The sequence below is a fragment of the Bidens hawaiensis genome, unplaced genomic scaffold, assembly GCF_021521415.1.
Source record: "Bidens hawaiensis isolate Kalapana, Puna unplaced genomic scaffold, B.hawaiensis_p1.1 tig00020231_1, whole genome shotgun sequence".
Classification (NCBI taxonomy): domain Eukaryota; kingdom Viridiplantae; phylum Streptophyta; class Magnoliopsida; order Asterales; family Asteraceae; genus Bidens; species Bidens hawaiensis.
The window spans coordinates 428,427-451,389 of NW_027493079.1; the positions used below are offsets into that span (position 1 = coordinate 428,427).

At 36.5% G+C, this 22,963-nt stretch overlaps 1 protein-coding gene across 1 annotated transcript; it reads right to left on the reverse strand.

The window, feature by feature from the left end:
* Window positions 1–1,282: 1,282 nt before the first annotated feature.
* On the reverse strand, window positions 1,283–22,603 carry LOC143560171 (uncharacterized). Its single transcript, XM_077048533.1, has 27 exons — window positions 22,493–22,603; window positions 22,148–22,390; window positions 20,477–20,536; window positions 20,283–20,375; window positions 19,835–20,063; window positions 18,369–18,472; window positions 18,178–18,240; window positions 17,985–18,085; window positions 17,285–17,379; window positions 16,889–16,909; window positions 16,711–16,806; window positions 16,494–16,614; window positions 15,413–15,550; window positions 14,741–14,925; window positions 12,706–12,941; window positions 12,334–12,435; window positions 11,188–11,364; window positions 10,906–11,094; window positions 9,883–10,124; window positions 9,642–9,788; window positions 9,097–9,313; window positions 8,690–8,818; window positions 8,465–8,608; window positions 2,698–2,769; window positions 2,437–2,616; window positions 2,290–2,349; window positions 1,283–1,542 (listed from the first exon to the last, which is right to left on the reverse strand). The coding sequence occupies exons 1-27, from the start codon at window positions 22,496–22,498 to the stop codon at window positions 1,468–1,470; spliced, it is 3,525 nt and encodes a 1,174-aa protein (XP_076904648.1). The 5' UTR covers window positions 22,499–22,603; the 3' UTR covers window positions 1,283–1,467.
* Between the last annotated feature and the right edge of the window lie 360 nt (window positions 22,604–22,963).

Sequence of the window (22,963 nt, forward strand, 5' to 3'; positions counted from 1 at the left end):
TGTAAAGCCCCCAAACGCCTACTTGGCGATGATGTGCCACTGTGAAGGAGGCTTTAATGAGGATGTTTAATACGTTCCATTTGATTTGATATATTTGATTTCATAACATGGTGTGAGCTTTGAAAATATTAAAAAATTATCTTATAAGATGTTTATGTTTACGTATCCAACCGATATAATGAATGAACAAATATTGAGGTAGGGGTGTTCATAATTTGATTCGAATTCAAAACGTTCGAAATTCGTTTCGATTCGAATTCGATTATTAAGATTCGAATTTGTTTTTAAAAAATTCGAATTCGATTCAATTCGTATTCGAGTATAGTAATCGAATACGAATTTATGATTTATTATTCGATTCGAAATTCGAATTTAAAATAATACATATGTATATATATATACATATATATAATTTATATATGCATATACATATATAATTTTTTTAGGGCCAAATCCATAAACAATAAATGCCAAACCCTATAACACATATTATTACTTTTTTATCGCATACTATTTGTATTTTAATTCTTCGCATAGTATTGTAGCAACTTTAAATTAATATTTGTGTGCTTTACAATTATGATTTTGGTTTTTGAAAATTTTAACATAGGTGAACTTGAATCAAATAGAATTTATTCGAAATCGGTCCATATTCGATTCGAATTCGAGTTTCAAATACGAATTAAATCGAATTTCGAATATGGTATATAATACGAATACGAATTCGAATCGAATAGTTCAACTTTTATCCGAATACGAATACGAATACTAGCAAAAAAATAAATTATTCAGATTATTCGATTCAATTAACTTGAAAATTCGTTATTCGATTCGATGAACACCCCTATATAGAGGCTCCAATATGAATGCTCTAACTAAAAGAGTTAAATGTTTCAATCCGAACGCTACCCGTTTAACTAAACATTCAAAGCAATGTTGATATACAAATTCAAAGCAATGCTCAAAGGCTCGGTCCTAAAGACAAGAACTAGTTTAGACGACAAACCTAATTTATGAGGTCAAATCTTCTATTCAAAGCAATGTTGATATACAAATTCGTTTTTATGCCTACAAGATCAACAAATATAGTTCCAACCAATTCAAGCCTGTTTTGAACAAAAGGCCTGATATTGCGTCCAGTTTAAGCCATCGCGTCCAGCATTTCCTCATGATTATGTGTTAGCATCGATCTCAGCTCGCTTTCAAGAACAAGAAACAAAGACGGTTTGCCAAGGCCCAAACAAGGACGATCATTTAACAAAACATGATAACGATCTCATAACAATAACAATTAATAATGATTTGAGTTCCATACAAGATTCTAATCGTCTACTTAGATGTACATAAGAAAATAATCAATCACACGGCTCATCATTTCTACACATAATGCACAACATCATGAATACCTATTCTATCACACCAAAAACCATACTCAGTATCATATATCTTATTACCAAGAAAAACGCCTCATGATTGGCTAACATACAAAACCGGGACCAAACCAGCAAGTTTACCATCCCGACCCGGCCTCTTTTTCTTCACCTGTCATAGATTTAAACAATCAAGACAAAATATCAAATACCCGTAAAACAAACCTTGAGGAACAAAACTACGAATGCAACGAGCCGAGCCAAAGAGTACACTACTCGAGCTAAGTTCGTTAGGCTTTTCTGAAGCTCCAGCTTGAGCCACGCTCGATTCACGCCTATGTGTTTGGGCTCAAGCTAGGCTCATGCGCAGAAACTGAAGCTCGAAATCGGCTCGGCTCGGCCGGCTCGGCCCCCTAAAACGCTTTTAATTTCTTTTTAAATGGGCTTATTGAAAATTAAATAAGATTACAGAACCATGTAATCATATTTCTAGAGCTCGAGCTGGCTCGCTTCAAGCTTTATTTCTAAAGCTTTAGCTTCGCTTGTTTATTGTTTATTATATAATTTATATACATTTATTATTATTTGATATAAATTTTTTAATTATAATTTTTATATATAACATAATATTGTTTAGTTGTATTTATCATAACTTTATATATACTTATAACTATATATAAATATATAATCACAATATTAAATAAAAACTATATAAATAAAAGGCTCGTAAGGATATGTTAGTTACTTTATCTACATTTATAATTATCTTTTATAATATTTTTTTATGAAATTTTTATATATAACATAAGTATATAATTAGCTGTTTTTATCATAAATTTATACATAATAATAATTATTATACAAATATATATTTACTATATTAGACAAAATATATAAACAGTAGGCACGTGAGTCTTACGTAGAACCAGCCATCAACTTCGTACTCGATTTCAACCTCTTCTCCAGCAGTTAAGTTCAACTGTAACATAGGAATTCTTATAAGTTACACGTCAAAAAAGGTGTAGGTTTAAATAAAAAAAGGGTGTTGACTAAAAGTCAAAAGTACCTCATCATCACCACCAGCAGTAAAATCATAGAGTGCTGATCCAGTTTGGGCATTCCCTGAAGAAGACCGTTCTTCTTCATGAGAATCAAAGCTGCTTGACCCCTGTCCAGCCAAAGGGTTCTCAAATGACTCGTATCTTTGGTGAACAGGTGATGAGTATGGAGGTGGCTCTTCTGTCATCTGCATATATAGAAAATATATAGTCAAATAGTTTGACCAGCTAACTTTAAAGATTCGACTTAAGTGGTTAATGACACTAACCGGAGAGCCATAACCCTCATAAGAAGAGGAACCACCAGATGGTTTTTTGTTTCTGCTCGTACCTGACTTCTCCTGAAATTGTGGAGAAAAACCGATCAACGCATTTAATTGTAAAACTGGCTACAGGTCCTAACTCGTTTATTAAGATTTTTTCCAGAAAAAAAAATCAATACTTGTTTGCTCTTGCAGAAGAGGTTCTAAAACATACAGTATAGGTGCAACTGGTCAGGCCAGACAGGTAAGGTGGTTTGTCAAAACAAGTAATAATTGATACAGGTCAAAACGGGTTCGGTTGACCTTTTCACACTTTTTGTCCAAAGGTATTGATTGAACTTTAGAAAAAAGAAGTCAAATTCGGTTAGAAGATTAGATTATTTCAAGAATTATCAAACTATAATAATACATAAAGTTTAGAAGATTGTAAGAGTTAAAACTTAAAAAACAACTTTTGACCTGTTTGGCCCATTTAACCTGTTTCTTTTTCAAAGATATTTTTTATTTCGCCCATTGAAAAATTCTAATGTATATATAGGTTATTAATTGATAGCATTAGTTTAGTATGGGCCTGGCCCTGGTTATTATAGCCGGCCCCAATGCTTTGTGTTTATCTATATATAGGACCCTTTGTATTCATAATAATCATAACCACAATTACAATTAAATACAACAGATTACCAAGAGTTTATCTTGGTATCAGAGGCTAGGGTTCTCTCTTTTCTGATCATTCCACAATGGCTGATCAACTTACAGCCTTCACAACTGCAGAAAGACTTCACATAATTCACATAAGTTTGGCTTCACGTTAAACTCTACAAATTATGGTCATTGGAAACTCATGATTCAACCGTTCCTTACAACCCACAGCCTTTTCGGCTATGTCGATGGGAGTATTCCGTGTCCTCCTGCAACCATCACTTCTCCAGCAACTTCTTCTGGAAAAGAAGGAACAGCCCCGGTCACCCAAGCCAATCCAAATCATACGATTTGGCTGTGCAATGATGCACATGTCAGAATGTTAATTATCTCTACTCTTTCGAAATCATGCTTTCAACACGTTCAAGGCATCACTTCACGTGACCTTTGGCTCGGTCTCTAACGGGCCTATGCCCCACGTACCTCCTCTAGGGAGTTTACCTTGAGAGCCCAACTGTTGAAGATTCAGATGAAAGGAGACAAGACGCCGGCTGCATACCTCGCAAGGGCACAGGAGTATGCAAACGCCCTTGCTAACATTGGACAACCAATGCCAGATAGAGATATTGTTATGCTTGTTGTTGCAGGTCTTCGCGAGGAATACAATGGTGTCAAACAAACCTTATTTGCTAGAGTTTACCGCGGTATTCAATGAACTTCCTGGTCTCCTTGCCGACCACGAGTTTTTGATCCAAAAACCCAACATCGAGGTTGCCCCTGCTCAAGCATTCAATGCTGCCACAGCAGCCACTTCACCATCCGTTCGTTCCGGCTGACACGGTTCAAGCAATCCAGCAGCTTGTTGGCCGTCTAGGGTATCAACTACAACCTGCCCACAGTGCCTCATCGAACCCCAATCCTCAAGCCTTCTACACCAACAGGACCGGGCAATCCAATTACAACCGCGGCCATGGTAATCGTGGTGGCCGTGGTGAGCGTAATAACAACAATCGCAACCAGGGGACTAAGACTCGTAATTCAGGTCAGTTCAGTTGGGCATCTAATCAAAATACTGTTTATGGAAGCTGTAACAGGTGTGGGATTGGACACCTTCCTTCTCAATGTCCGCACAGAGATTCGTCTACCTTTAGGACACGACAACCGTCCGCTAATTATGCTGACCACCGCTCACAAGCATCATCTATAAACTGGCTTCCAGACACAGGTTCCAATGGCCATGCAGCACCAAGTATGTCAGGCTTTGACTCTGCTGAAACATACTTTGGTGATGATAATCTACATGTTGGTAATGGTAACGCCCTACCCATCCTAAATATCAGTTCCTCTAGAATTTCCTCACCCAATAAAACCTTTTACTTAAACAATATTCTTCATGTTCCTGCTCTTAAACGACACCATTCTGTACAAAAATTTTGTCAAGATAATCATGTTTATTTTGAATTTCATGCCACTTTTTTTTCTGTGAAGGACAAGTCTACACACATTACCCTCCTCACGGGTCCAAGTGATGGTGGACTCTATTCAATCACACTTCCACAGCAGCAGCCGATTCCAAAAGTCGCTTTTTCAACAGCTCGTACTACAACCACCACATGGCATCAACATTTAGGACACCCACATTCCCAGTTATTCAAGACTATGCTTTCTAAATATCATTTACCTGTTTCTGTTAAGACTTTTGATTAAGTGTAATCCTTGTTTAGTTGGAAAATCTTCCAAACTAAACCTAATACCTTCTGATTATAAAAGTTCTCATGTTTTGGAATTAGTTTTTTGTGATGTGTGTGGGCCAGCACCTGTGACTTCCTTTGATGGCCACAATCATTTCCTGTTATGTGTTGACCATTTCTCAAAGTTCCAGCACCTGTGACTTCCTTTGATGGCCACAATTATTTCCTGTTATGTGTTGACCATTTCTCAAAGTTCATGTGGTTATTTCCTTTAAAACGTAAATCTAATGTCTTAATTTTTAAACAGTTTCACTATGGCTGAACGACAGTTCACCAAACTCAAATCGATACAAACTAATTGGGGAGGGGAGTTCTGAAACCTTTCCTCTTTCTTCACTTCAATTGGCATTATTCACCGTCTGTCCTGTCCCCACACTAGCGAACAGAACGGTACAGTAGAACGCCGTCATCGTCATGTCGTTGAAACTGGGCTCACACTCATGTCACAGGCACATGTTCCCCAACTTTTCTAGCATTATGCTTTTGAAACCGCTGTTTTCTTGATCAATCGCATGCCTTCTCGCACGCACTCCACCATATCCCCCTTTGAACACTTGTTCAAACGCACATCTGATTTCTCCTTCCTACGGGTCTTCGGGTGTCGGTGATTTCCTCATCTTCGTCCCTATAATCCTCATAAGATGGATTTCCGTTCTACACCATGCATTTTCCTTGGTTACAACACATCTCATCATGGTTATCGTTGTTTTGACCCTGTCACCGAACACATTTATGTTGCCAGACATGTTCGGTTCCATGAAAACAAGTGTCCTTTTCTTGCTCCGTCTCCTTCCCAACCCATCAATTCTACAACACCTATTAACCCATATGTTTCCTCTTATCCAACCGGTGCCATCCCGTTCTCTGAAGCATCCCAAGCTCGAACCAACCCTATAGATCCGGACCCAGATACATCATCTCCTCCTCCTTCACCACCACCACAGCCCTCACATTCATCCCCACTGATCCAACCCACACCGTCACAACCAGCCCACACTCTATCTTCCTCACAAGCCCAGCCTATCACTACCCAGCCTACTACCTACTCCCGTCGATCCTCAACCCAACCAGCTCCTTCGGTCCCAGCTTTTGTCCGCTACTCTACCACCTCCGACCCATCCACTACTTCACAATCTACCCAATCCACACATTCCACTAGTACCACATCTGCTACCTCCCATACCGCACCACCACCACCACCACGTACACGTCCACCAAACCTAAGACCTAACTCCAAACAGAACAACCCTTACAATCCAGCCTCCTTTCACACCAAACCTAAGACCTAACTCCAAACCGAACAACCCTTAGAATCTAGCCTCCTTTCACACCTCCACCACCCCACCTGATATTGAACCTACCTTGTTTGCCATTGCCAACAAAGAATCTCACTGGCGCAAGGCTATGGCAGAAGAATACTCTGCACTTATTCGTAATGGTACATGGTCTTTAGTCCCTCGTGCCCCTGATTGTTGACAGTAAATGGGTATATAAAGTCAAAAGGGATCAACATGGGGCAATTAAGCGCTACAAGGCGCGATTGGTTGCAAAAGGTTTTCATCAGCAGCCAGGCATAGATTACACTGAAACTTTTAGTCCAGTGGTTAAATCCACCACCATCAGAGTTGTTCTTTCACTGGCTGTCACTAATCGATGGTCCCTACGGCAGCTTGATATTCAAAACGCCTTATTACATGGGGATCTCAAGGAAACTGTTTATTTGAAACAACCACTTGTTGACCCCTAGAGACCGAACCATGTGTCTCTCTTGCATAAGTCTTTATATGGTCTCAAGCAGGCTCCCCGAGCGTGGTTGTGGTTTGAACGGCTATCGTCTGCCTTAACTACTCTCGGATTTCAGGGATCCAAAACAGACCCCTCCTTATTTATATATTCTAATAATGGGACACTTATGTATATGCTTGTGTACGTTGATGACATCATTCTGACTGGGAATAACAACCAGGCTATTGATCACATTGTGCGGTGCCTCAGTCGTTCGTTTGCAGTTCAAGACGTGGGGTCGTTGTCTTATTTTCTGGGTATTGAAGTGGTTCCTACCGGGTCTGATGTCATTCTTTCCCAAAAGAAATATATCTCTGAACTGTTGGATCGAGCTAAATTGTCACAGTCAAAACCGGTACCCTCTCCTTGTACTGCCAGTGCAAAGCTTTCTCTTGGTGACAGTTCTCCTTTTGCTGATCCGGTTAAATATAGACAAATGGTTGGAGCATTACAGTATGTTACACTCTCCCGTCCTGACATTACCTTTGCAGTCAACAAGGTTTGTCAGTTCATGCATTCCCCTACTGAAAATCACTGGTCTGCTGTCAAACGTATCTTAAGAAATCTCCACGGAACTGCTACACATGGACTCTTGATCTCCAGCAAATCCTCTCCTGTCCTACATGCCTACACCGATGCTCACAACTTAACAGCCTTCTCTGATGCAGACTGGGCTGGATGCCCAGAATGATCGTCGATCCATGGGGGGATATGCTATATATCTAGGATCGAATCTTGTTTCATGGTCAGCCAGAAAACAAAAGACTGTATCTCGGTTATCTACTGAGTCTGAATACAAGGCCTTGGCTGACACAGTTGCCGAATTGACTTGGCTTGAAGCGTTGTTGACTAAACTTCGTGTTCATTTGCCGATACCTCCTATCTTATGGTGCGACAATCTAGGAGCCACATACCTATCTGCTAATCCAGTGTTCCATGCCAGAACAAAGCATGTGGAAGTAGACTTTCATTTTGTTCGTGAGAAGGTTGCCCGAAGAAAACTAGCTGTTCAGTTTCTCTACTCATGATCAGATTGCCGACGTGTTCACGAAGCCGCTGCCATCAGACCGTTTTCTCCTTTTGAAGTCCAAGCTAAGAGTCGGCCCCCGGCCTTAGCTTGAGGGGGAGTATTAATTGATAGCATTAGTTTAGTATGGGCCTGACCCTGGTTATTATAGCCGGCCCTAATGCTTTGTGTTTATCTATATATAGGACCCTTTGTATTCATAATAATCATAACCACAATTACAATTAAATACAACAGATTACCAAGAGTTTATCTTAGGTCGATCTAGAACAGACGGTTTTTTAGCTAAACTAAAACTAAACCGCCTGGTCCCATTTTAAATACTAACGACTGATTGAAAAAACTTACAAAAATACGACCATAAAACCATTTTGATGGTCTGTTTGGGTAAAATAGACCGCATCTAGTATTCAGGCATCTAGTTAGGATACAAGTTAACCAGTGATAAACAAAAAAAAATGGCTTGCAATTAAACGGATTATAGTATTAGGAGCGCCAGCACCACTCACAACATCTAGCCAACTTCAGCCATTAATGAAACATAAATTTTCATGATTTACAATTTACATACCGCAGGTTGTGAAGATCCGTAAGTTGATGGTTTTGAACTGAATAATGTAGGATAATTCATTCCTCCAAAGTGGGACGAAATTGATGTCTCAACTGACCCTACTGAATCTGGAGAAGAAGATCCAGAAGACCTACCATCATCATCCTGCAAAAAGCAAAAATACATTTTACATCATCAATGCATCATGCATAATGACAAATGCAGATCTAAAGGCACACTACTTACATCAGCTTCTGCAGTTTCCAAGAGAGTTTTAGCCCACATGTCATCATAACTCATAGAAGGTCTAGATATAATGTTCTCATCATCAACATCAGGTGCGTCGGTACCAGCACCAGCGAGAAACTCGTTAACCTACAAAAACAAAGACCATGTTTATATTTTCAGATCTTCAATAAACCAGACTTAAATAGTTAAATTCAAGTCATGTCATTGGCTCATTGCATAAAAGGTAACTACAACCCGTTTACCTATGAACGGGTCCATTTGGGTTATGTTCTTGGTTTTAAAAAGCGTGTAGGTGAGGTGTAAAGTACTTATATTTTAATAAACATGGTTTAAGCTAACGATATATTAATAAACGGGCCAAATGTTTAGTTTCATTGATCAATACAAACTAGATAGCAGCTCACCCTATTCATTGCAGGAGCATTGTTCCACAAACCATCGTCGGCAAGACCTGTTGCCCAAGCATTTACTAGATCATCATCAAGATTGTCAGGCTCCGCAGGTGCTGGTTTAGTAGCCTCGTATATGAGTTCAGATATCCCTGTAGCAACAGCAACATCTCTCATGCCACTTGATGCAGTTATATTATGCCGGTTTCGATAGATCTCAATAAGCTTTGCACTGTTGTACATTGAAAACAACGCAATAAGTGAAGCAAACAACTGATCAAAAGACCCAATGAAGGTCAACACTCAACAGCATTGTTACAACTGTAGTAAGTTAGCGTCAACAGTGTCAAACAGTACAGGAACTGAATTGTAATATCTGTATAATTGTAAACGATGATGTCCTTTATGTACAGATTGAGCTAATAAAACAGGGGTTAGCTTGAAATTTGGATTTCGATTAACTTCTCTCTAGTTTCCTTTTCAATTCTAAGCCTAACAAGCATAGGTCAATGAAGGTCAACAGGATAGGTCAATGAAGGTCAACAGCATAAGACATTTACCTTGTGGGCCCAAGAGGTAGATATTTTGACCTTGGGACATAACAGAATAGTGAAACAAGATCTAGAAACCTCTCATGTGTCTCATAGAGCTTCTTCAGTTCATCATCGGTCCACTCTTTTTGGGCATTATCATGGTTACGCATGTCCCTGCAACCACAAGTGCAGACAATATTAATTACACGATTAAAAGAAACAAATTTGAGAAAAAAAAAAGTAAGAAAAAATAATCACGCGCGCGCACTTTATTAGATCATCTTGTGCACTGTACATGTCATCAAGGACCTTGAGCATTGGACTGAGCAAAGATCCAAGCCCAGTACCACTAGCTCCTTGATCTTCACCATTGCTAATATGCATATCTGAAAACTGGGACTGCACACCGCCTTGTGCTAGAGCATGTAAAAACTCATAGATTTGTATTCTGTAAGGCTCACCCGATCTGATTGCCATGGTGGTAAGAGCTTGTGCAGCAATTATACGAACCTGAAATGAAAACATTGATTACAAGAATAATATAAGAAAAGACAGCCAAAGGGTAAAGCAGTAAATAACCAAAAGAATCACGCATAAACGGTATCTCCACAGTCTAAAGTCTATGAGTGTGACAATACACTTCTTTAAAGCATCTGTCTATACTTCTTGATATTAAGAACAACTTTGAAAGCCACGAGTGCTTCTGTCTGATGCGGAATTCTATTTGATTATCCTTTTGGAGGGAAAAGTTGTTAGCCCCCTTTCCACATTTTCCGCCTAACTCCAATTTCATTCATCCAAAAAGACTTCTTAGTTTTTTCTAGCCAACCACAAGTTGACATGTGTCCCACTCGAAATATTCTCTTTTCTTTTGTTTTTCGTTTATAGTTTTTAAAATATGATGTGTTCTAAAGTTCTAAATATACCGTTGTGGCATGTTTAACATGTCTACCTTTCGATGTAAGTTTTCATTCAAAACAGAGTTGTGCATGATAATGTACAAGACAGCTAAACACTTATGTACAAGTCGTTACAGCTGTATACATAAATAACTCAGTTTTGAATGTTATATTATGGCCCCTCAAAAACTTACAACGCGTCACCCTCTACTTTTCCATATGTTTTTTAAGAGTAGGTTTAGGTAAACGTTTTGGCTCCGAGCCCCTCACTTTAACGCGCCACGATGCGCGCGTGTTTAATACTAGTATATGAAATAGTAACATACATTGTAGGTACATGAAAGAGGCATGCATATTATACTTATATATATACAAATTATATTCATATATACCTCCCAATTGCCAATGAAAGCACATCGCTGCAGTCGAGTGAGAGCATTAGCTAGAGTAGGGTTGCGGGAACTAGCAGCTGCAACCATTTTATCTGCATCTAACATCATGAGTGCTGTACCAGGAGGGGTTGCTGATTCCCATGCATACTCAGATGCAGCATAATTTGCATTTTCACCAAGGAACCATACCTATGGTAAGCATATTCGAAAAAGTCATTACAATACATACTCAGTAATAAATATGCGTTTCAAAGGATATGATGATGATGGTTAGTATTGTACCGCTGCTTGGACTAGTCTCTGTAAAGCCAAAGCTGACTTCGGATCAGATGCAAATACCCTGTCGATTGATGTAAGACCGGACATTGAACCAGGTTGTGGAGGTGGCAGATCAAGAACTATCGTAACTGCCTCAAGTGCTGTATGTTTCCCATCTGGACCAGCTCCAACTAAACATGTCTGAAAAAGAAAAAATATATATATGCATCAAGTATAAGAAAGAATGGGAAGAACAGTTAACATAAAACTTCTGATTCCACTCAGTGTTACAAAAGTTCCAGATACGACCACTCAAGAAGCCGCATTGGATTTCCGTAACATTAAGTGTTGTATGATTAATACTATCTGGAACAATGGAACTATACTTAAAAGGTCAATATTGGAATCGTTGATAAATATGTTATGTTTTCGGTTGAGAGAGGGTGGTCGTAGATCATAGTTCTGTAGCGAAGCTAATTCTTATACCCGCTTTTAAAGGTAAGATATCGACCTTTGATGGGGGGCTCTCACAGGTCTACTCGCCAGTGTCTTCCTAGCAGCTAATTGTTGGATTAAACCTCCCAAAATACTAAGCATGGATTAGTCATCTTTTCCATCTTGTTTTTAAAATAGTTTTTTTCAACAAGGAAAGAATATTTCCATTGTTGAGTAACTGTATTACTGGAATAATGAAACTAGCAATTTAGAAAGTAATTATATTAAAATAATAATCCTGATAATTTCACAAATCTAAAAACATATATAAAGTATGCATTCAAAAGTTCCTTCATGTAAACACACGAGAATCAAATTATTATACGGAGGGGATTCCAATTTATTTCAAACAAAGGATATGGGGAGTCCTGAGTACTTTTCAGGCAACAAGGTATAAACATTTTATTTTAGAAAAAGCACATTTTACATACATCTTGGTTAAGTATGGTGTGATACATGGGTAGTAGATACATGTCATATATCAAGATTTATGCAAAAACATTAAGCATTTAAGTTTCTCAGTGATCTAGGATATTAGATTGTTAAACTAAGTTTTCCATATCAACATTATCTTTTATATAAATACAGTGAACACTCTCTCAATTGTTAAGATAGTGTCATACTAATACAGAAGAAGCAACACACTGTAATTGGGAGGAATAAAGAAAAACCTACCTTCCATAGTAGTTGCAGTACATCAGCATCAATTTTTCCAGGGACTTTAGTAGCAAATACTCTTGCAATTTCAAGTAGTGTAACTGCCATATCTGGAGTAGCCTATAACAAAGTATATAACAGCAAAAAGAGACAATAAGTACATTAACTAATTAATTAAAAAAATAGGAATAAGATAGCAGCTTGTACAACAGGTTCAGGTGACACATTAGAAAAAAACCAAGCATGTCCATCCAGAAAATTTAGATATATGGAAAACAGCTAAAGTAAAATAAAGTCAACATTTATCACATCAAAACACAGAATTCCAAAAGGCATCTCTAAAACATTAAATCAGACTTAAAAGAGTTATTAGGTATAATAACCAATTACCTTGAAACGAGCATGCAAAGTGAGCAAAATATCATTTAATAAAGCTGCTGACCAAGCAGGATCAGAGAGCTCTGATGCAATCATTGATTCTAATTCAGCAAACGTTTCTTGTGGGCTTTGCATCCATATAAGTGCTTTAATCACCATTGCACGAACATAAACACATTCGCATGCCACAGTTGTACGAACCACCTCCATTAACGAGGCCAATAGACTCGCCACTGTATCCTTGTTACCTGCTCCATTTTACACACAATGAATAACCTAAAGGGAGTGCAAAAGAAGGAAAAAAGAAGAGCAGTAACTTATGATTCTAATGCTTCCTAACATGGATGATGAAACACTAAACTATCCGATAACACTCAGCAAGAAAACGTATGTGGAAATTGGAACTCAAGTCGATTGCAAATTTTGCACATCCGGAGTATACATAGAACGCCCAAAATTGGCCATTAACCTAATTTCCTTTATCAGTCAGATGTTCACTCCTAAAATCTATGTGTAAAAGTTGGGTTAGACCTTAGAAGTCAATCGCAAATATGACTTGAAGCAGATCCCTTAAGACTTTACTCATTAACATTGTAAAAGACTACAACTTGAAAGATATCTAAAGGTGGGTGAAAATGGGTAAGGTAAAAAAAAGGTCATTTTTAAGAATGTGTTAAAATAGGTCAGGTCGTGTTGGGTTGACCCATTAACACAAATTTACCCAAATCTTGTTTGTCTAAGTTAAATAATAATAATAATAATAATAAAAAGTTTTAATGTTTTGATATACAGCGATATACACTATATTGCTAAAATAATTATCTAAGTTTTTCAAATAAACAACTTGAGAGGTTGTGACTATCTGAATACTCTCAAGTAACATTCAACTGGTTTGACCCATTTGACTTATTTTGCATTTCAGCTAGTTTAAAGCATAGTAATCGATAGCAGAGCGCCTCTGCGCCTAGGCGGTTTTTTAAGGGAAGCGCTCCTTAATCGACTCCCTTGACTACAGGCGATTTTTTAGGAAATTAGTTGGTAGTTTCCAAATTTTTTTATTTTTTTTTTAAGTTGATTTATTTTTGATTTATCAATAATTAAACAGCTTACCTAAAATCAGTCGGATTAAACATAGTAACTCCAATATTATAATGATTGACAATTGGGATAGGCACAACAAGAAGAATGGTGAATAGGTTAGTAACAGTATTGATCGATTCTCATGTTTTTTTAATTTTAAATACTTGAAGATGCATGCTTTTTATTAACAATTATGAAGTTGCTTTGTTTTAATCATGATGCAAATTCGTGTGTAAACTGTAAAATATCAAGAATCTTTTAGTGGGTGCTACTTTAATTTTTAGATAGCACACTACAAAGTTTGTTTATTGTTTGTGTTATTTAAAATCTTTGATGATTGTGTTGATTGGTTAGGTATTTAGATGCATGTCGCTTTTAGAGATTGAATTGATAAACCAGCAGCATGAAACAGGTTTTATTTTTAAATTTTGATTGACATGAAGACCAATAAGCTTTGGTTAGTGAATTCCACACTTAAAAGTGATGTTTTCTATTACAAAATACTTTTTAGAATTTTTATATTTAATACCGCTTTTTTTGTTTGAAGCGTGAGCTTTTTTTGCACTTTGCGCCTAGGACCTCGGAGAGGCCTATGCGCCTTGAGTGCGCCTAACGCATTTGATAACTATGGTTTAAAGTAGCAGTAACTAATTCGACCCATTTGACTTATTTACTTTACAGCTAGTTTAACTATCTGTAAGTAACATTCACCCGTTTGACCCATTTGACTTATTTCTTTAACAGCTAGTTTAAACTAGTGATAAGTAGGAAAAATTTCGACCCATTTGAGTTATTTCCTTCACACTTAGTTTAAACTACTTCACCCATTTGACCGTTATCAAAAACAATCCAACACGAATCGACCTGTTTTCACATGAATAGGTTCAAATTGCTACCTGTAGTCAAGTACATAAGAGCAATGGTACACCTATAATAAATACTTAAGATTGGAATCATATCCATTTACCTTCATGTTGAGATTTTCCATCTTCCTGATCATTACTATCGGCGAAAGTATTAACATCTCCTCCTTCATCAATTTCATGCACCCCCAAAGAAAAAGCAGCAGCACGACTTTTACCCATCTCCTGCACCACTCTGGCAGCTGCATGAAGTACGGGCCGAGAAAAACTACGAAAAGAACTCTCTAATCTGTAACAAATTAACAGGAAAATGTAGAAGTTTTTTACACGTATAATTAAAAACATAAGACATTATTGTTTTTTTAAGAATTACAATCCGGCAGTACATGTAGTTAATGAAAAATAGAGAAGACCCACAAACCAAAATCAATATCATCTAGATATGAAAACACGAGAATGGGCTGATAGGCAAACATAGCATAGCTTTCCAAAAAAAGGTGAATGTTGCTACTAAATAATAAACATTTTTATAGAGATGAAATTGTAGTATTTTTATGATAAACAATAACTATTTCAGTTGCAGACTGGACTAATAAACTAGCTTAGAACAAGCCAAAAATGCATACATATATATACACATAAGCACACATAAAAATGAAAGTGTTTCAGGTCAACCTGCCCATACCAAAATTACCTATTCTGACCCATTACCCGCCCCACCTCTAGGAACTCAAAAATATGTATAATTAATAATTATATTAAATAAGCTCTCTAACCTTCTCATGACAAGTTTAATAAGGAGCTGTGGACGTCTCGACTTGGAAGATTTATCCTTGTCCTTCACAGAAGGTGCTTCAGGGGCCTTAAGAACTTCTCTCGTTAGTTTATACCAGCCAAGAGCTCGTTCTTCAGTCCTGTAGGCAAAACATTATTGAAAATTAAAAAGGCTTAATAAACCATAAGAAAAAAGAAAAGAAGACTGCAAATTACAAGTCAAAATGGATAGATTTTCTACAAGTCACATCTACCCGAAACATTATTCCAATAACTTTATTTCTACTATGAGTAATTTGCGTGTTAGAATTGACTATGAACTTACAGTAGTTCAATAGTAATCTAACTTTCTGAAAAACAACATGCAAGATTTAATGCAAATAAATACATGCTGAGAGATAATTTACCCGATTAACTTAAGCTGTACACGAACCAAATGTTCAATGAATTGTTTGTAAACCGTACTGCATAAAGTTCGTTTATTCAATGAACAAACAAGAACATAAGTTGTTCGTTTAGTTAAACGAGCGCACATGAACACATGTCTGTTCATCCAATTAAGTTTGTGAGCGTTCATTTACGTTCGTTCATCTAACGTTTATACCAATTCGTTCATTTATGTTCGTTAGCTCAGACTTGTCAAGTTTGTTTCTTTACATTCATTTATATATTCATTTCAATTTCTTAGGCCAATTACAATTCAGTCTTGTTTATGTTCATTCACCTATCTTCAGTTATGTTCACTCGTTCACGTTCGTTTATGTTCGTGAAGCGTTTATTTATACTATTAACGAGCGAACATAACCGACCACGAACACGTTCAATTTCTTAACAAACGAACATGTACAAAAAAACCCTGTTAAGTTAATTGTTCATATTCAATCATTTGTTCAGTTAAAGGTAACAAACGAACACGAATATGCCCCGTTTGTGTTCGTTCAGTTAGTTTACAAGCCTAGATTGACTTGTATCCTTTTGCTACTTTTTCCCCAATAGTACCCTTTAAAAACAAAAAGCAACCTGAATCGACCCATTTAAAATAAATGGGTCGAAATGACGCCAATATAATTGGTGAAAAAGTACCTGTCAGCGGTTTCGGATTTCCCCAATACACAAAGAATAGCCTCAAAACAAACTCTGTCACTGGGATCAAGGAGGAGTTGATACAACAAAGAGGTAAACTGGTTTTTAATGTCTGGCCTTTCTGTAAAAAAAATAATAAAAGAAAAACATTCCAGATCTTGATAAGCTGTTACTTTTCAAGAGTAAGCAATAAAAGTTAACAATATCTAACGCTTACCATCCAGTGGCTTAGCTCTAGATATTGAATGACACAATCTGGCCAAAGCAACTCTAGCAAGCACATCATGTAAGTGCAAAACATCCTGCAAAGCTCCTAATTCATATAAGATCCACAAATTAGTGGTGAAATTATTAATGACGATACTAATGACAGATGAGCAAAATATTCAACTTACCACCAGGCTGGGCGAGTTTCCCTGCAATTAAAAAGAAAAAAAGAAAAGGAAGATTTAAATACTTATTAATGTCAATTACCCTTAATCATTATTGCATACTTCTCATAGAAACTAAATCTAAATAGAGAGTAGAATTCAAATATGAGAAAGTTACGTATTAGTAAACATGATCATCTTATTACTAATATGAATATAAGCAAACAATATTATGAACATGCTTTTCAGCCACATACAAAAACATAAAGCATGCACAGTAAAAGCATGATCACTTAGAAGACTTAGAAGTTTTGTTTATTGATACCATATCATGTTTAATTTGATTAAATCAAAGATATATGAAAGTCACTGAAATAATCAAAACTTCATGGTTTTAACCTTTTGATATATTAAAATTACCTAAAGCCATTGCAACAGCATAAGGATCTTTTGTAGCTAGCTCAGAGATAATCTCCAAAGAATGTCTAACAGCCACAGGATCAGAAAATGAAACTCTGCAATTGATAATGAGATTAATTTAGAGTAAAATCATTTTATTAGCATTTGTAGAAGGATGCAAGTAATCCTCAAATGGAACTTTTAATACCTGTAACTCAAATCAAGAACTTTCAAAATGTTTATGACTCTTTAAACTGTTATTCAGGTTAATGCATAGCAAGTGTTGAGGTGGTTTTGACACTTTGTCCTTTATTGTACATTTAATCATAATAAAACCATGTATCATTTACATAAAAGCCACGAGAAATAGAAAGCAATCCCTGAAGTTTCCAGAAAATTGCCTGAACCCTATAGTTTCTGGTGTGATGGCTTATTTTTGTGGGAATAAGGTTTGAGCAAACATTATCATTTAAAAGAAGAGACAGTAAAACTAGTTTTCACAATTCAGACCTTCAGCCGGTCCGCATAAAAATTAACAAAATAAAGCACGGAATTGATGATACCAATTGTTGCTTTTAAGGAATAGAAAATAAATTACTCGTTTGTCATAAGAAATGCCAAAAAAATGATAACTGAACCATAAAGCTAATTATAAATGTTAAAAGAGACCAAGTAGTTACTGGTGAAATCAAATACTATAGAATAGAAAAAATGAACTAACCCCTGAACAGCACGATGGAGAAATATAGGATTTCCTGGATCCAAAGGAAGTCTTCTCAACGCACTTATGGCACCGTATTGGAGATTACTTCGAATTATAGACTGATATTTTAAATTAAATTAATAAGGATAGCATAAAGAGCATTAGCTCATCAAATGCTGAAAAAGTAGAAACTGTGATTATCCAAAATTACCTCTTTATCACCACCCTTTGCCCCAAATATGCCTTTCTTACGCTTATCGGGTGTATCAGCAACCTAATCAACAACATAAAAAAGCAACAAAACATGATTCACAATCTATTGCTAGTCCCTAAAAAAACACATGGGAGCAATATTTAAACTAAAAAATCAAGAATAACGTATAGGTGTGCATATGAACAAACCTTATCAAGAATACCAAATACAATTTCATACAGTTTTTGCAAAATCTCAGGACTATTAGACGCATATGTAAGAGCCTTCAGTGCTTGAAGCCTTCGTGCATGAACTTCAAAAGGAAAAAAAAACCATTAAAATAATATGATTACAAAAAAGCACATATATAAGTGAAAAGTGAATTGTATGATCATCACTTGAAGACAGATGATAAGCAATTACTTGTTATTATGCTAACTATATTACTAGAGAAAAGGACTTTCGGAAGAAAGCGTAGAGCCTAACAGTTTTGGCTAATGGTTACTGGTACAATGAGAAAATTTCATGAAATAAAACTTGAGTTGACTAGCAATAAGTTATATTAGCTCAAGTTTCATTTCTTATTTGTTATGTTTTAAGATAAAAATCACAACTGAAGTCAAGAAAGAAGTCCCTGAATAAACCTGCAACTTATTTTAATTGATGGTACAACCTTCTATAAAAATTTATATCACACTCAATCCCTAAATTTAGAAAATAACCACACCAACTATATCATTGATTAGATATTGAACGTAAAAACATTTAAACAAGTTAAGATTCAACAACATCTCAATAATAATGAAATGTCAGTCATGCTAACACTTGAAGTTCATATTCAAGGGTACTAAGTTTTTGTATTACTTAGCAACTGAGCTAATCAATGGCAACTGAAAGAATAAGTTGCTTTAGTCTTATCAGAAAATAGAAATCAATTACACAAAATAATAAAAAAGAACACTAAGCAGGATATTATTCATAGTTCATAAGGTGAAATTTGCAGCAAGCATATGTCAATGACTCAATAGCATGATTAATTACACAATTATAGTGGCATACATCTCCAAATGAAGATTGACACAAGCTATTAAGTGCTTAATTACTTATAGCATAGAAATTTCTTCCCTTTGATTTACAAAAAGCAAAAAGATTAGACAGCCTGCCACCACAAATTAGAGACCTCCGCGTGGACCAAGAGCACCATCATTAGATGATAAATCCACTGCAATATACCAGCATAAAAACTGACCACCAATTTTAGTTTGCCTATTAACCTGATAACTTCAAAGAAAAGAAACCTATCTCTAAATCCCGATTTTCAGTAATTACTAATTACCCATTGCATTGTAATATGATCATGAATTCCTTAAAAGTATTTTCCATACCATTAGGGTTTTCTTCTTTTCTACATTTTACTCTTAGCAACTCCTATGTCCAGCCTAGCGAATATCAAAAAACTATAAATTTTGACACGGAAATTTGATCAGACCCTAGTTGTGCTTGGTGCATAAAGCCAAATATTAGACATCACAATCAAACTCATCAAATTCCTCAAAGATTGTTTTCTGAACTTGAAAGCCACAAAAATGAAACCAATAAATGGAACCTGGTAGATATATAATATAAAATACTTAGACTAACACCACATTGAAAACTAAAATAAATAATCACTTACATTCAGGATCAGGATTTACAGCCTCTGTAGAAAGACGATCTAGTATTCGAGGTACAACATCTGCTCGAGTGACCCCACCAACAGCATCAACTTCAGCTAAAGCGTCCCAGTTTGGTGTGGGTATCCCACCACCCGGAGTTAAACCTTGTGCTCCAGTATCAGGCAATATTCTTGCTAAGTAATAATAAACATACCGTAGAATAGTCCTATCTTCACATTGCTGACCAAGCTACAAAATAAAACATAAAAGACAAAAAAAATAATTGTAATTGCACTTTTAACTAATCAGCAACCAAACCCAAAGCCAAAGTTTTTTTTATAAAATAGAAAGGGTGTAGCATTAATTCTAATTATGAATACCCTTACAATTTGTAACTCATCAACAATCATCCGAATTCCAAATGTTTGTATTTTAGAAAAAGTAAAGCTTATGCAAGTAAGTTCATACCATAAGAAGAGAAGGTGCAAGAGACGGATCAACAGAGTTGTACACAGCAAGTTTCGGGAACACATGATGCACCAACTGTCTCTGTGACTTTTTCTGCAAATACCACACAAAAACCAATATAACCAATATTTAACGGGTACCAAATGCGACATATACTTTGAACAGTAATTCAAGTTTAGGCAAGAAACCCATACTTGGTCAGATGAAGCAGCTAATTCATGAATACTCCTTGCAAGTTGTGAATAAGAAACCGGCTACACAAAATAACTTAAAAAGCATCAGCAAAAATGGCATAAGTTCAAACAATAAACCTAATCATATACTGAACCCTAATATAGTATAAACAAGAACACACTGAAAGTCTGAAATCAGCTCAGTTTGTTTTGGGGCAATATGTATAACTTTAAAATTGAAATGGGTCAGGATGGATCAAAAGAATTTTTCAAGTAGGTCAAGATGGGTTGGGAAAATGCTAGTGACTTTTGGTTATGGGTTAGAATGGGTTTGTTTATGGGTTAGAATGGACTAAAACAAGCACCATCCTATTTTATTTCAAAACAATCATAATTTATAGAAACCGAACAGAAATTGAAAAAATTGAAACCGAACATAAACCGAAAACACCGAAACCGAAACCAAACAGAAATTGAAAAAATTGAAACCGAACAGAAACTGAAAACATCGAAACCGAAACCGCCCGAAAAACGAACCTGAATTGAGACAAAACCGGTTTTTTTGTTTTAGCGAACGGAGAAAACATTTTAGATGTTTTCACTTTTTTTCGTTTTTGATTTATATTTTAAGTTAATATTTTTTTATTAATTTTTTTGAAATTTTTTAGGGGTTTTTGATACCCTTTGTATTTTAACCATTACTTGGTTACTTGGGTCAAGATGGATTAAGTTAGCTCATCTTGACCTTATCCCATCCTGACCCTGACCCATACCCATCCTGGCCCAAACCCATTCTTGCCCATCACCCAATCCAGCCCAACCCATTCATATTGCCACCCCTAAACTCAGTTAACCTATAACTTTGCTTAATTAATCATAATTCCAAATTACTAATTATCTCTCAATCTCTCATAAGCATTACAACAATTTCCACACTACGATGTCTGTCCCACATCACTAAATATAGAATGAACAAAAACAAACTAAAATCAGCTCAGCGGCTGTTTGGCAACCTCTGCACCAAAAGTGCCGTGCCATAAGAGGTATGAATGGTTAAGACACTCCGAGCCAGTAAGTGCTGAATCAGTATTAAGTACCCCAATGTGGTGGTGAATGGTGGTGAAGGAGGTGGTGAATGGTGGTGAAGGAGGTGGTGAATGAGTGGCAGACTGAGGGTTATGAACACATGTGAAGGGAACTATGGGTAAAACTTTCATTCAGCGTCATTTTAAAGCTTAATGGGTAAGAGGCTTGCTGACCGATTCAAAGGTGTCATTCTGGTGAACCAAACACACTTAACGCTAACCGATTCATAGGTAATCATTAGGAGGCTACCAAACAATTAACCTAAAATTCTTCTTAATTAATCATATTTCCAAATGATTAGTTGCAACAATTTCCATACTGTGATGCCACGCATCACTAGATATATGATGAACAAAGACAAACAATAATCAGCTCAGTTAACCTAAAATTCAGCTTAATTAATTAATCATATTTGAAATACTTAGTTGCAACAATTGATTCTCAATTTCCACACCGAAATCAGCCCAGTTAACCTAAAATTCCGCTTAATTATTGTTTATTTGCAGAATTCAAAGCTGTCATCACTGACTCATTGTTATAGCTAAACATTCACGCAATAACATCCTGCTTTAAAGTAACAATTCAACATAATACACATAAGTTTACCTTCTTCTTACTATGTTTATGCGGTATCCGAACAGCGGCTCGTGCAGCGGAAACCGCATCACTCTGGATCTGCATCAGCGTGGACTTCTTCGACTTCCGGTCAGTAGTGACGGTGGCCGTGACCGGCTTACTAAACGGACTGGCGGCTCGAGCCGGCTTGGCCGTAGAAGGCTGTGATGAGGGCGGAGGCGCCGATGTAGGATCCGAACTGATGAGATCCATCAGCGTTGTTCCGGAAGAGTCCTGATCAGATCATGTATTCGTAATTGAATTAATAGATCACAGTTTGAATTGAATTGAATTGAATTTAAATGATGTAATAATAATAGAGATTGAAGGTCTTACTGCCATGAGATTTGAGTATCAACAGAATGAATGAGAGAATTCGGTTAATTCGATTGATTATTGACTCCGAATGGAATCCGATCTCGTTTCGCTGTCTTCCGTCCGGTGAGTTTTGCTGGGCTCCAAATGAGTCACTCAGTTTGTGAGCCTAATATTGTTGGGCCAGAGTAACTGGTACAACCGGGTCGGGTCCGGGTATGAACCGATTCGGATTTAAATATGTGGAGTCGGTTAGGCTTTTCGACTATGAACGGGTCTAAACAGAACAGAGTGTGGGTCCCACCGAGGACTACGCTCTTTGCATTTATTAAGATTGTTTTCCATGAGTGTTATAATTACGATAGCAGTATTACTTTAAATTTAAAGAAAGTTAGTTATTCTTTCTTAAAAAGAAGTCACAGGCTGGTCTTCTTTCTATATACTTCTTATGTATGTGTATATGAATTTGGCTTCCTCATTCCCCGTAACCAA